Source organism: Nannospalax galili, unplaced genomic scaffold (assembly GCF_000622305.1).
Source record: "Nannospalax galili isolate Female #2095 unplaced genomic scaffold, S.galili_v1.0 scaffold255, whole genome shotgun sequence".
NCBI lineage: Eukaryota > Metazoa > Chordata > Mammalia > Rodentia > Spalacidae > Nannospalax > Nannospalax galili.
The window spans coordinates 5887766-5903887 of NW_008338999.1; the positions used below are offsets into that span (position 1 = coordinate 5887766).

The 16122-nt window shown below is 40.9% G+C and overlaps 1 protein-coding gene across 1 annotated transcript in view; it reads right to left on the reverse strand.

Moving 5' to 3' along the window:
- Window positions 1-16122, reverse strand: part of LOC103734669 (EF-hand domain-containing family member C2-like) — a gene marked incomplete in the record, with an annotated part of 117959 nt that overhangs the window by 77421 nt on the left and 24416 nt on the right. Inside the window, 1 exon segment of the mRNA XM_029563821.1 lies at window positions 432-620. Coding sequence (XP_029419681.1) covers window positions 432-620 — 189 coding nt within the window.

Below are 16122 nucleotides of genomic sequence, written 5' to 3' on the forward strand. Positions count from 1 at the left end.
GACAGTGGAGTTCCTTACATGAAACAGTATAGATTTGCATAAACCTTCACACCACCATCACTGTATACTTTAGGTCATCTCTAAATGACTTATGATACATAATACAATAGAATCTTGTATAAATAGTTGTCAAACTGGATTGTATAGAGAATGAAATAAATAAAAAGTCTGCATATATTCAGCACAGATGCTCTTTTCTCCCCCAATTACAAGTTGTTGAAGCCACAGATGTGGAGCCGACAGACACAGAGAGCTAACTGCTTATACTTTTATTTGCCAAATTAGAAAATGATGGGAGAAACACTAAAAATAAAGGTACTATGTACAAAAGCCAAAATGAAAACAACTTTAATATATATATATTGAGACTTATTTTCTCATGTCTACATTTAAAACGTTGAGTTTGAATTTCTTCCAATGTCATGACTTACCTGTTTATCAAAAGCTACCCAAGAGGGTGCATCACCTCCATCCCCTTTAGGAAATGTACTGTACTTTGGCTTTATCTTCTCGCCAAGTAGCAGTTCTCCACCTATTCCAGGTTTCTCATCACTCACCAGCATCCTAACATTGTTGCAAAAGCCCCGATGTTGAGATTCATGGAACTTCTCCTTACCCACCTGTGAGCACAAAAGATAACAAAAAACGGTTGAAGTCACTCTATCTGATGTTTTTTAAAATAGGTAATTATGAACAATATTTATCCATAAAGTTGTGTCACATTTTACATTTATTTTAACAAATTTAAAACTTTGAAAAGCACTAAAAATAAACCTCATATTTCAGGCTATTTAAAACATTTCAAAATAATGATAACTGCAAGCGAACATTTAGAACATCAGTTTCTTAATTGGTCTATCCTACTTACTTGCAAAGAATACAGAGAAAACCTCTACTTCAGAGTACAAAGTGACTGTTTTCCACAGAAAATTAAACATTATTTTCACCAAAACTTAAAACAAAATCTTATCCTCATTAAAATCAATATAAAAGGAAATTCCTCCCAACGAACAGTCTCCTGATTGTTGAGGCCTTGCCTCCCACCGTTTTGGCGGGGTAGACAAATAGAAGGCATAGACAATGCCGGGGCTGACGAGGAGGGAGGCCAGCATCAATTTTCATTCACTGATGCTGGGAAGTCAAGAATACCCAGTGGGAACACAGAGGTGGCAACTCATGGCAAGGTGAAAAGTATGTATGTTCCATCGCCTGGCAAATGCACTCCTAAGAATCTGTGTCCAATGGGCACAAGGAACTAGATAGTAGATGATCTGTAACATCAGTGTTTGCAAGAGTGACAAGAAACATACAACATAAAGACCTGTGACTGCAGCAAAGATACCTCAGCTGTGTTCTCTTTATAAAATCAAATATTAAGAAAGGTCTACAGCTAGGCATGGTGGCATATGCCTTTAATCCCAGCACTCAGGAGGCAGAAGCAGGTGAGATTGAGGCTAGCCTCGTCTACATAGTGAGTTCCATGCCAGCAGAGGCTACAGGGAGATGCTGTCTCAAAAAAAAAAAGGAAAGGTATACAATGACATGTACTTGTATAATAAATGTCAAAATAAGTCTAGTCAAAAAATAGGCAGAGAGTAAAAGGACTATTGTTTGACTTTTCCTGGGGAGACACCTAAACCCCTATTTACCCTACACTGAGCACTGAAATACCAAAGAAACAATTTCATCCAAGTCCAGCTTGGTGTACCAATGAGCTTGTTGGGGCACTTACAAGGGTATGGATAACTCTTGGGCAGCCACATCCCCAGAAAGCCCCATCTGGGCAAGAGTGACAGCTCATGGAAGCCGCATCATTGGAGTCTCTCCCCTCGTCAACCTTTACGTCCTAAACACTCTACTTTAGCACCTCCCAAGACCACATGGAGCTGGGCAGGATTTCATGTAGTTGTGGGGAGCAGAAGGGTATGAGTGGCTGGAATCTCAAGTGAAGGTCTGTTATCCCTTCCCTCACCCTTCCAAGAGGGAATGTTAATAGATCTGATCGTGATCTTGTGAAGATTACTATGGGTAATCACTGTGGCACTGACTTCAAACCCAAATGGCCATATCATTACCAGAAAACAGGGTTCCATAACAAGGATACATAAAATGTGATAATTCCACATATACAAATACTTGAAAATACTCCAAAATATAGTATTAGTTATGGATAATTCATGCATAGAAATAACAAGTAGCAAATTCACAGTTGTATAATATCCAAGGTAATATAATATGCAACACAATCATGAGTGATATCATATAATGAATACTCACATGCCACACAGCTCTGTATAAAAAATAAATATTTCAGGTTCAATTAAAGCACTTTGTGAGTTTTGGTCTTGGGTCTCTCTCCAGGGGTAACCATTTTCCTGAACTTGCTAATTTATCTATTTAGGGGATTGCATATAGCCAGAGCAAGAGCCTCTTTCAAAGTTTGTCAGGGCAGCCTGACAGAAGTCAAAGAGATCACATATCCTTTTTTGGTGAAGATAACCTGGAAGAATCTAGAAGGGCCTGGGCAGTCTGGCAAGGGAAGCCAACAGCCATGACAGCCACCCTAGGCAGGTGACAGCTCTATTCTAAGGCTGGGGTTGAGGGGGGAAGCTAGGAGCAATGATTAGGACTGTTAACTACATATAGCCTGACTCTGTACTTTAGCAAAGCATTGCCAACACCTCCATTATTCCCCTCCCCAACAACACATACACACAATGAGGTTACCACAAGTCAATCTCAAACCACCAAAGAGCAAGGCAGAAATTGGGTTTGTCAAAATAAATAGTGGAATAATACAGATATTTATAACAATGTTCCCTCTCCTGAAATAAGTAATTGCAGGGTTTTTCGTTTCATTGGTTGGGTTTTGTTTTTGTTTTGAGACAAGATCTGACCCCGGCCTTCAAACTTGCAATCCTCCTTTCTCAGCCTCCTAAGATCTGGGACTACAGAAAAGCAAAACACCATCAAGTGTTTCAGAAGCATTTCTGTAGTACTAGATTTGTGCCAGGCGTGTGAGTTAACAGCACAGGACTCCATCCCTTCCTTGGAGAAGAGACTCAGTCTTACAGATGAAGCAAGACTTAGACACAGAAAACAAACAGAAAGCCAGAAAATAGTACAGTTACTATTCTTGACCACTTCTTATGAGCTGGACCCTTTAGTAAAGGTTTAATATATATTATTAATCTCATTTCATTGTCTCAAAACTATTTGATAAGCATTATTACTACCACATTAGTATTTTCCACGTGACCTCGAGGAAACCAGGCAGAGAGCATCAGACTAACATACCCCAGGTTGCACAGTAACCAATGCTTCCAACACCTGAGTTAAGTTCATGTCTGGCCACTGCTGAACACTGCTGTGCTGGAGTAGGAGTGCTGAGGTTCTGTGACTAACTGGCTGCTATCCTGGGCTTGGAAAATGGGACAAATTAGGCAGGAAAGGAGAGGCAAGGTTATGAGGTCCAAGTTCCAACGGCAGGAAAAGAAGAAGGTCACAGAAGGCTGGGACACTGAAGAGATTTCGAGGAGTTGTAGACAATTAAGACATTACTTGTATTCACTCTGGGCAAAGGCCACTAGGCACACAGGCACATGCTGGCACACACAGGCTGCATGTATACAGGCACAAACACACTCATAGACTAGCACACACACTGTTCAGAGGTTGGAACATAGGCTGTTTAGAGGTAGGTACACAGGCCTAAAGAGCCCCCCTCTCCACTGCCACATACATAGGCAGATTGGCCAAGGCAGAAGCAAAAGGCTCAGGCCTCTGACCTCAAGGCTATATTTATACAGAACCTACACAAATGTGGCATTCTGCCAGAACTGGTTATATAAAAAATGACATTGCTGTTTACTTTGGGGTTCAGCAGACATTCAATGCCGGCCATTTTGTGCTGACTCCCAGCCCCCAAGATGTTCAGAGACAGCCATATTTGTCTAAGCATAAACTAGCCCTTACAATCTTCTGTTTCCAACACAAGGGTGTTCCCAGCACAGGAGCACATTAGATGAATTGGCTGTGCTGAGTGTGAGGGCCAATAGGTGGGAAAGTCTAGTGAAAAGTGAAGTTCAAATTTGAAAGGAGGGTGAGCTAGAGGTGCATATCTGAGGCTTATACTATGGAAAGCCTTACACTTGAATACCTTAATAGTGTCTTCCTCAGGTATCCAGAATAGTAATTGAGCAATATTCTATTCTTTTTCCCTAACATTTATTATTTTTTTTTATGTGTATGAGTGTTTTGCCTGCATGTGTGTAAGTGTACCTGTGTCGTGTGATGCCCACCGAGGTCAGAAGAGGGCATTGGATACCCCTGGAACTGGAGTTGCAGATGGTTGTTAGCTGCCATGTGGGTGCTGGGTCCTCTCTGCAAGAGCAGTCAGTGCTTTTAAACCACTGAGCCATGTCTCCAGACCACATTCTTGATAATATACCATAAAGATTAAATCATGGCTAGCCTCTCCATCCCTTGAAGAGCTTTTTCTATTATACGTGAGTCTTCTGATAGATCCTGATTTCCATCCTTCAAAAGCCTTCATATTGTTGAAGGTTTCCTGATGCACAGAACTCCACAATTTGTCCATACTCATCTCCTCCTCAGGCAGACCTTTATCTCACAGTTTATAAAGTACCTTGAGGCCCATTCACAGTCATGTTCCTGGTCAGGCTCTCTACAAGACCTGCCTTCCCTTAAGAGTCAGCTAACGCCCACTCCATAGTTATCTCTCCCACAAACATCTGGTGAGCATCCACTTGGTGCTGAGTTCTATATAGTTTAGGGACATGGCCTTGGACTAGTACCAGCTATGAGTAGTGGACTGGAAGTCATTATGGCCTTGAATTTGACAGTCACTTCTTAGATATGGCATTAAGGTATACAATGATAAAGCCCACAGATTGAGAGAAAATATTTGGAAATCATTTTGCGTGACTAGAATTCAAAATAGAAGAACTCTTACAAACCAGCCAAAAGACAATTCAATTTAAAAAATGAGTAAAGGACTTCAACAGACCTTTCTCCCAAGAAGATATTCTGATGGACAACACATACCTGAAAAGATGTTATCCAGATTGACCTTCTGAAACTCCTGGGCTCAAGGGATCTTCCTGCCTCAGCCAACTAGCAGGGATATAGGCCTTTGCCACCACACCCAGTTTAGATGACAACATTTTTATTATTATTATTTTTATTTTATGTGTATGCATATATTGCCTGCATGTACGTAAGTGCACCCGTGTCATGCAATGAGGACAGAAGAGGCTGTCAGAGCCCCTGGAACTGGAGTTACGGACAGCTGTCAGCTGCCATGTGGGTGCTGGGATTCGAACCCGGGTCTTCTGCAAGAACAGTCAGTGTTCTTAACTGCTGAGTGCAAGAACAGTGTTCTTAACTGCTGAGCCATCTCTCCAGCCCCAGATGACAATATTTTTTAACTCTGGTACTATGGTGTGTCTTCCTTTTTATATGTCCCCCTCACCATCTAACACATTGCTCCAGACACAGAAAATTCATAAAACTTTAGTGATACATTAATTAAATGGCTGCCAAAATGAAAATTGTGGTCTAGATGAGACAGCCAGTAAGGAGCCATTAAAGTTTACCAAGGGATTCAGGGTGTCCTAGTTTCCCTTGTTGCTGTGATAAAATACTCTGACCAAAAGCAACTTGGGAGAGAAGGAATTTATTTGGCATACACTTCTGTGTCACAGTCCATCACTGAGGGAAAACAAGGCAGAAGCCACGGCGCAATGCTGCTTGCTGACTGACTCACACACATCTTCACGCTTAGCTAGGAGCCATTAAAGTTTACCAAGGGATTCAGGGTGTCCTAGTTTCCCTTGTTGCTGTGATAAAATACTCTGACCAAAAGCAACTTAGGAGAGAAGGAATTTATTTGGCATACACTTCTGTGTCACAGTCCATCACAGTCCATCACGGCGCAATGCTGCTTGCTGACTGACTCACACACATCTTCACGCTTAGCTAGCTTTCTTATAGCCCAGGACCACCTGCCTGAGTGCCACCCACAGTACACTGCACCCTCCTATATCAACCAAAGGAATCAGACAACATCCCCCACAGACATGCCCACAGGCCCTTCTGATCTAGGAAGTCCCTCAACTGAGACTCCATTCTCAGGTGACTCTAGGCTTTGTCAAGTTGACAGTTAAAGCTAACCAGGACACAGGGGCAGGATGAGGTAGCACGACTGAAGGCAGATCACTTGAGAATAGGCCAGGATGGATGTGAAGGCAGATGGCCTGAAGACAGAGAGGAAAAGAGGAAGTTGCTGTATGGTTATATGAAGCTTTTGAAGCAAATTAAATTCTACCATGACCATCTGAGCTAAAAAAAAAAACATCCCTTTTCACAGGCTCGGGTATCACAGGCTCAGTAGAGTGTTTGCCTTGTACATGAGGCCTGGGGTTCAATCTCCAGCACTGAAAAAAGTTTTTAAATAAGGGGCTGGAGAGATGGCTCAGTGGTTAAGAGCACTGGCTGCTCTTGCAGGGGACCTGGGTTCAGTTCTCAGCATCAACGTGGCAGCTAGCAACCATCTGTAACTCTTCTGACCTCCACTGGCATTGCACGACAAAGGTGCACTCACATACATGCAGGCTATATAGTCAGACATATAAAATAAACATAGTAAATAAAATATATAAAAAATTTAAATAAAAAGCCTCTTTACACAAACATCTTGGCTGCTATTTCCAAGTATGCTAACCCCAGATGGCAGCAAAGATTTCCTTTCTATCCTTTCCTTTTTGACAAAGACGAGAGTAATGTCTCAGTTTGACAGCATAATGCTGACTTAATTGTTTACTTCCGAAATACTTGTCTATAAATAGCAAGCCTTAGATTCAGAGATTTTTCCAGGCATCAAATCTAAAAACACTGTTTTATTTTTATTTTTCTCTTTTTTCTTACCATGATCATCTACTTACATCAAGTAGATCTAGTTTCCATTTTAAATTTTATTGTGATCTAGTTGTCAGAGTTATTAACTATATAATGGATTTGTTTTTAAAATTCTCAAAGTGATTTGTATGCTACCAAAGTTTGGCAACCACTAACTCTGGAACAAATTCCACAGACATAGGTAAATTTAACAAGCTAAGAGAACCTGGGCAGGGTGAGTCACACCTGTAATCCCAGAATTGGGGAGGCCTTAAGTTTGAGGACAGCCTGAGCTACATGGTGACTTCCAGGTCATCTTGGGATACAGAGTGAGGCCTTGTCACTCACACACAAAATCCAGAAGAAGGACAAGAATTGGGTTAGAGAGACTTCCTAGATAGTGATGTAGGAACAATGTGAGCCTTGGAAGCTCTGTCAAACCATACGTGTGTCAGCATAACAAAGGAGGTGGGAAGGATGGACCAAGGATGCTAAGACTGCCAAAAAGGGCAGTTAGGAGGTAGAAAACCACAGCTAAGGAAGCACCAGTGACCGCGGTCAGTCACCATTCTCCACACGCATTCAGGCCCTAACTGCCTCCCCTTGAATGACGGGTTCCTTTATGTCCCTGGAGTGGGGCTGACAGCCTTAAAACCATTGCCTTAACCCCTCCCTCCTGTGGACTCCTGTCCAGAGACACATGGAGACACTCGAGTGCTAAACTTCATAGACGGGCAAAGCCTCTCTTAACTACGAATCTTCCCTTCTATTACAGTCTTCACCCCCTCCCATCTTTACCTTTGCCAAACAGCATTCTGCCCTCACCAACAGTGCTTCCTCCCATTTTCTCCTGTTTTCTAGATTTCCATGCCACCTTATCTCCCTGCTTGTCCTTACCTTGTCAGATACTACACAATTCTAGCTTTATACAGGCTTAGGGAGCATTAGCCGGACACGTTAGGTGAAGATAGTGTAAGGAACTAAATCCCTGATAAACAAACAGGGTCACTAAAACATAATAAAGATCACATACTTCCATCTTCTTGATTTCTTGCAGGAAGGCCTTATTTTTAACTCCAGCAGGGCCCTTCAACAGACCTGCTTAAAGTTATGTAGCCCTGGATAGCTCATCTTGGAGATGTGAGCTATCAGCCTTATCTTTTTTGTTTAAATTGACTAGTCCAAAATCAGGGGCAGGGAAACCACTAAAACCTGATTCTCCCCTGGGTAGACTGGAGTTCCGTTTCTGGGTCCCCGTCCACTTGTGAAGAGCTTCATCTTTCTGTGTGAATGTGTGTATGAATGTGCAATTCTTGATGTGTATGGATGTGATTCTTTATCAAAATAAAAGTTTGAAGATTCTTATTCTTTTTTAAAAAATATTTTATTTATTATTTTTCTTCTATGTGTATGCATGTATTGCCTGCATGTAGGTAAGTGCACCCATGTCATGTAATGCCCGTGGAGGACAGAAGAGACTGTAGGATCCCCTGGAACTGGAGTAACAGAGAGTTGTTAGCTGCCATGTGGGTGCTGGGATTCAAACCTGGGTCTTCTGCAAGAACAATCAGTGTTCTTAACCGCTGAGTCATCTCTCCAGTCCTGATTCTTATTGTTTATTAAAATAAAACTTTCACTGTTGATCTCTGCTGGTCTGGGATTTCTCCTGCCTCTTAATTCTTTAATTGACTAAGAAAACAAACATAACAATACCCCAAGACAGTTAATGATACCAATATGACACAGAAGGTAAAGGCACTTGCCACCAAGCCTGACAACCTGAGTTCAGCCCCACGGCGGAAGGAGAGAACTGACTCCTGTAAGTTGTTTTCTGACCCTCACACATGTGCCATGGCATATGAATGCCTCCATAAATATATAAATAAAACAATCAATTTTTAAAATGATAGTAAATAGGGGCCAGAGCTATGGAGGTTTAAAGGGTGTTGGATTTCATCTTGAGCAGAGTTTATTAAGGATCACTGTGAAAATGAATGTTGATAGACAGATAGATGATAGAGAGAAATAGATAGATAGATAGATAGATAGATAGATAGATAGATAGATAGATGATAGATAGATAGAGATAGGTGATAGATGATAGATGATTGATAGAGAGATAGAGATAGATGATAGACAGACAGATAGATGATAGATGATCGATAGATAGATGATAGATAGAAAGATAGTAGATGATAGAAAGGTGATAGATAGATAGATAGATAGATAGATAGATAGATAGATAGAGGATAAATAGAGAGAATCACTCTGGCCATAATGCAAAGAACTGGCTGTTATGGTTTGAATCTGCAAATGTCTCCCATGGGTTCATGTTTTAAATACTTGGTTCCCAGCTTGTGGTATGATTTGAAGGCTGTGGAGCCTTTAGGGGTAGGGCCTGGCTGGCAGAAGTAGGTCACTAGAGGAAGGCCTCTAACAGTTATAGTTGCCCCTGATTTTGGACTAGTCAATTTAAACAAAAAAGATAAGGCTGATAACTCGCATCTCCAAGATGAGCTATCCAGGGCTACATGACTTTAAGCAGGTCAGTTGAAGGGACCCTGTTGGAGTTAAAAATAAGGCCTTCCTGCCAGAAACCAAGAAGATGGAAGTATGTGATCTTTATTATGTTTTAGTGACCCTGTTTGTTTATCAGGGATTTAGTTCCTTACACTATCTTCACCTAATGTGTCCAGCTAATGCTCCCTAGGCCTGTATAAAGCTAGAATTATGTGGTATCTGACAAGGTAAGGACAAGCAGGGAGATAAGGTAGCATGGAAATCTAGAAAACAGGAGAAAATGGGAGGAAGCACTGTTGGTGAGGGCAGAATGCTGTTTGGCAAAGGTGAAGATGGGAGGGGGTGAAGACTGTAATAGAAGGAATATTCGTGGTTAGGAGAGGCTTTGCCCATCTATGAAGTTTAGCACTCAAGTGTCTCCATGTGTCTCTGGACAGGAGTCCACAGGAGGGAGGGGTTAAGGCAATGGTTTTAAGGCTGTCAGCCCCTACTCCAGGGACACAAAGGAACCCGTCATTCAAGGGGAGGCAGTTAGGGCCTGAATGCGTGTGGAGAACGGTGACTGACCGCGGTCACTGGTGCTTCCTTAGCATGTTTGGTCCATCCTTCCCACATCCTTTGTTATGCTGACACACGTATGATTTGACATAGCTTCCAAGGGTCACATTGCTTCCTAGATCACTATCTAGGAAGTCTCCCTATCCCAATTCTTGTCTTTCTTCTGCTTCCTGCTTGGCCACCACATGAACAAGCCTCTGAGTTTGAGACAAGCATGTAGAAATGTTGATTAGCAGGTGGCTATGTGAGTCTGAAGTTTTGGGAAGCGTTTAAAGCTGGATATGAACACCTGACTATCCCAATTTATGGCTGGTATTTAAGGCTATATAATACTGGATTGAATGATAACATAGTAAAGAAATCCAAGACAGAGCTTTAGGGTTTAAAATACCTCAGTGTTACAATTCAGGAAAATGGTGCAGAATTAGCAAAGACAACCAGAAATGATCTGGTGAGACAGGAAGAAACCAAGATGGTTTAGTGTCATGGAAACCCTGAAGAAAGCATTTGAAGGAGGAAGGCATGATTATCTTGGCTAAAAGGTGATGATAAATCAAATGAACATGATTTGGCAACAGACATTTGAGACCTTGATGAGAATGGTTTCGGCAGAGTGAGAGGGACAGAAATATTCTGTGAAACATACTGCTTTTGGAGTAGTTCTGGGTAAGGTATTGCAAATCAAAACTCTTGAGTTTCTAGTATTTATGAGTTCCCTAAAATAACCCAAGCTCAGAATGTAAGAAATAAATAAAAGATTGTCTAAACGTCATCTCCTCTTGAAGTCTTTTCCTGGCTGATAGAAGCAGAACACTCTGCCCCTGCATAGATCTTCTAATAATGTCTTGAAGGTACCCTGTCTTTAATCAGTTTCCATACTTTCCCAGTGCCTCCGAGTAGTATCACCAGGGCCAGACACAATGCCTAGAATACAGACCATGACAATCTTTGATTTTGTTTGGTTTGGTTTTTAATAACAGACGAGGTCCTTGAAAGTAGCATTGTTACAGAGACAAAGCATTACACACAATTTCTCCTGGATCTAGTCATTCAATGATGAGCCCCCAGCTGTGTGTCCATCATTTCTAGACAGCGTGTACTCAGCATACTGTATTATAATTATCTATTTATGGGCTTATATTTGACACTAGACTTTGTAAATCCTAAAAATGAGGACAATGAGGCCTAGAACACAGTATACAGTCAATGAAAATCTATGAAATTAATAGAACATAGTTGTGACTTATCATCAATCAGATAGTGTCACTTGGTCTTTCTTATACACACTGCCTGGCTTAGACCACCTAAAATCTAATATAAACATTTGCAATTGTGGAAAACTGAGAACAGAGCCAGGGTGTAAAGGTATAAACTTGTCAACATAAAGGCCAGAGTAAGAGAACAAGCACTGGTGTTCACATTCAGGCTTGGCCATGTATGTACAATGAGTCTCTGGAGCAGTCACTGTAGTTTTCTAGAGGCTTCTGGCTTTGCCATCTCTAAAGTGTGAACAATAAAATCTTCACAGGACTATGATTAGGAGTTACAGAATATATGGGATTGAGTTTGCCTATTATTATTTTTTTCTTAATGCCATCAACTTTTAGAGAAGTGAATTAGAACTCCAGTTGAAAAAAAAAAAGAACTAAGTCTGAGTCTAAGATTTTCTCTACTAACAAACAGATTTTATGAAATGTTGGCTGGCCTTAAACTTGAGATCTTGCCTCAGCTTCTCAAGTAGTGGGATTACAATGTGTACTACCATCCAGTTCTAGCAAACATTTTTAAATAACATAATAAATGTTTTATATCACTTAGAACTTAGTTTTCTCATTTGCTTAAATAATTGTATAGCTTTATCTAGACTTATGACAATATCGGTTAAAATGTTTGTTTCATGAACATGTATGAATTATCTAATTTTCATTTTTGTTCCTTGGTCAAAGAGTTATGTTTAACAGTGTTCCTCCTAAAATAAATAAAAATTTTAAAAAGTGTTCTTACTTCCGTGAAAGTGCGGCCAGTCTCCGTGCTTTCTCATTCATCATCTGTCAAAGTACCCAATACAGATGCGGTCAATAAATTGTGAACTTAAATATACCTTCCTTTTTAAGATTCCTTTTTAGCAACCAAGGGTTACAAATAGCAGACTCTATGAATAGGAATATGAATATAGAAATTCAAAGGATTGCATTATCAAATGTTAGACGCCAGAGACAAATCCATGTCAAATTTGCATCTTCAGATGAGCCTTGAAACATGCACACATGCACTGAACTTGTCTGACAAAATAAAAGAAAAGATTCTGGGGCACGTTGGAGGACAAGAACCAGACCCAACCAGATTGAGGGGCATTTCCTATGTTAGTAGAAAACTAGGTTTGAAAAGTTAATGTGGAAAGTAATCCACAGAGAGTCTTAAATTACAAAGTCAAATTTAAATTACTTAGCAGAGATGAGACATGTCTGCTGTTATCAAAGGATGCTGAGGTTGTGAGTTGAGTCTGAAGAACACTCAGGAAGGCAAACCCTTCTAGTCCTGGTCAGTACTGCAGCAGCAAGGAAAAGCAGGGAGGCTAGGCCTCCGGGCAGGGCGCACACCTTTAATCCCAGCGCTTGGGAGGCAGATGCAGGTGGATCTCTGTGAGTTCAAGTCCAGCCTGGTCTACATAGAGATTTCCAGACCAGTTGGGGCTACATGGAGGCCCCATCTCAAAAAGAACAAAAAAGGGGGAGGGCCTAGAAGGAACAAAGACAAAGGAAGTGTGTCTCCTGCTTTGAGGAGCAGCAATCCTACTGCAACCCCCTAGACATACACGCACACACGCGTGCACGCATGCACACGCACACACACACACACACACACACATGCACGCATCCGCGCGTGCGCACACAATGAACTCTTGAACTCTTATTAATACATTTTTGTTCAGCTAGTGACAATGACTAAAAATACTGTGTGACAGGGCCATTTCCCCTTAAACATTAAAATCCACCAGTACTATGAAAACTGAGAGGAAACAAAAATATATCAGATTCAGAATGTAGTTCAAGTTCTTTCTGAAGTGATGAGCAAATTCCCTACCCAAAGAATTATTAGCCAGATACTTGTTAAATATTTCCAATTCTCTTGCAAAATAAAATTAAATCAGCCAGACCTAAATTTTTTAAAACGACTACTTCTAGCATGAAAGGAACTATTACTCAAACATTTCAAAAACTCTTGGTTGTGAACTATGAAGTCATACATTCAAACATAAGATAACACACATTTTTTAAAATTTAAATAATGCCAAACTATTTTATGTTAATGAGCATAACATGCAATGTTCCATTAGCACACCGCAATATTAACTCGATATTTCAGATAAGAATTCTATACCTCAGAAATGGACATCAGGGGATTGTTTGGTATGATGCAACAGTCCGCAAGGCACCTATGTTGAATATTTACCCTCTGTACATACACAAAACATGCATAAACTTGAAATTTACCATTACAACCTCTTAGGAGTGCTGGGAGCCTGCCTTTTATCTTTATGGCTATGAAACAGTGCTCAGTCTAAGTCAAAGAAATTTAAGTAAATGTCTTAGTAAATGATGAATTCAGAAACTTTCTATCGCCATCTCAGTGCTCTTTGGAATCTCAACTCTTTGGTTCCCATCCCACTCACGACACCAATATTAGAAAGGCAGTATCCAAATGAGACTCTCGTTGCTTCATTTCAAGTTACCAGAATCTACCATGTCTTTCTTTTCAAAGAAGACTGCAAGAGCAATTTTATAGAATGCTTGGCTTGATTAGTGAATGTGCAAGTTGTCAGGGTCATAGGGCAACCATTAAGCTTATCCAAACTAAGAAGCAGGCTATAGTCATCCCCAACAGACTTCCCAATTCATTTATAATTTCTCTTTCAGAAGTCCAATACAGCAGTATATTCTTTCTTTTTAGTTTTTTAATAACCATTTTTATTAATTATTTGAGAATTTCGTACAAGGTATTTCGATCATTTTCGCCCCCAGCTCCTCTCCTCAAATCCTCCCAGATCCACCCCCACCTCCCTAGCACTCCAACTTTGTATCCTTTTTAAAAAGTTTAATGATCCTTTGACTCCAATTTGTGTTGTTCATATACTTTGGGGTGTGGGGCCATCCACTAGAGCATGGGCAACCAACAAGGGGTCACACCCTTAAAGAAAACTGACTTTTCTTTCCTACAGAAGCTAATTGTCCATAATTCAGTCAGAGATAGAGGCTCATGAATCCTTTCACACTCTGTGCTAGAATGTTTCCTGGTTTGATCTTGATCTTGTGCAAGTCTTGTACAGGCAACCACAGCTGCTATGAGTTCATAAGTGCAGTGGGCCTGTCATGTCTAGAAAACACTACTTACTCCAGGTCATCCCCAACCTCTGGTTCTGACAACCTTTCCTCCCCTTTTCATGATGGTCCTTGGGTCTTTGAGAGGGGATGTGATATAACTGTCCCATTTATGACTGAACACTAGTGTCTAAACTCTGACCAGTTCTGAGTTTCTGCGTTAATCTTATTTCTTTCTAAACTGCACACCAAGGCCCACACCTCAAAATCAGGAAGAGCTAGGGGCTTGGTGTGAACCTGACAGCTCACTAGGCCATAGTGAACGAGAACCCTATCTGTGCAGGTAAATTATCATTTCTGTTGCCATAACAGTTAACAACAACAACAAAAATCTAGTACTCTTCTAAGTACTTTAGAACCATTCAGTTCAGTTCTCTCTTTTTTATTTGTTTTCATGTATGTGAGTGTTTGTCTGCATATATGTAGGTATGCCACATGCATACAATGCCCATGGAGGCCAGAAGAGAGTGTTAGATCCCCCTGGAACTTGACTTACAAATACATGTTAGCTGGGAATCGAAGCCAAGTCCTCTGCAAAAGCAGCCAGTGCTCTTTACCACTGAGTCATCTCTCCAGTCCCCCACCTTCCATTCAGGTCTTTTAATCTCAGAGAAAATCTGAGTATGTGCTGTCATTATCCTCATTTTATAAATGAGGATTCTGAAGACAAAGTTGCAATTATTTCCTCAAAGTTATCAAGTAGTATATGTGGTTAATCTAGGATGCAAACCCAATACCTAGACCTTAGCATTAAGCCTCACATTTGGGGGCAGGGGGGGCATGTGGAGGGGTGCATATTGTAGACATGTGTGTGAAATCAAGAGGTTGGTGTTAGATATCTCAATCAATTCTACAGCTTGGGTTTTAAATTTCACTTTATCTATTCTTTGAGAATTTCATATATGTATACAATATGTTTCGATCACATCTGCCCCTCCAACTTCCTAGACACCTCCCACATCCCCTTCCCAACTTCATATTCTATTCTTTTTTTCTTCATTGTCCACTGAGTCCAATTAGAGCTACCCATATGCACTTGGGTGTGGGACCACCCCCTGGAGCACCGGCAAACTAGGAGAGGCCACACCCCTGAAGAAAACTGATTCTCCCTCCCACAGAAGCCGTCTACTGCCAATACCTCTCAGCTGTGAGTGGGGCCTTGGTGAGCGCCTCCCCCAACCATGTCTCCAGGGATCCAACTCAGGTCATCAGGCTTGGCAGCAAGTGCCTTCACCCTCTGAACCATGTTACAAGCCCAGTAACATTTATCTAATTACTTTTTTTGAGACAGGGTCTCACTATATATCCCTGGCTGGCTTGGTACTCACTATGTAGAGCAAGCTGGCCTTGAACTCAAGGAGTTCTGTTTGACTTTACCTCCTGAGTGCTAATTATTTTTTGTTGTTTGAAGATACGGTCTTGCTATATATCCCAGGCTGATCTAGAACTTGGGATCTTCTTGCACTCAGCCTCTTAAGTGCTGGGGTTATAGCCTCTTAAGTGCTGGGTGCCATCACACCCAGCATCTAATTACTTTTTGAAGTTAATAGAAAATCTGACATAGAACTATCTATAAACTATTATTCTTAGGCATGCCTGCCTGATCAAGTTTTGGACTACTTTGCTTCTGCTCCAAGAATACTGTGGGTTTTTTCCCTCCCTTCATATCGTATTTATTTTAGAAATTCATTTTCTTTTTTCCTTTTTCTCCCTGTACTTGTACAAAGAAGTTATTCAGCAAATTTTG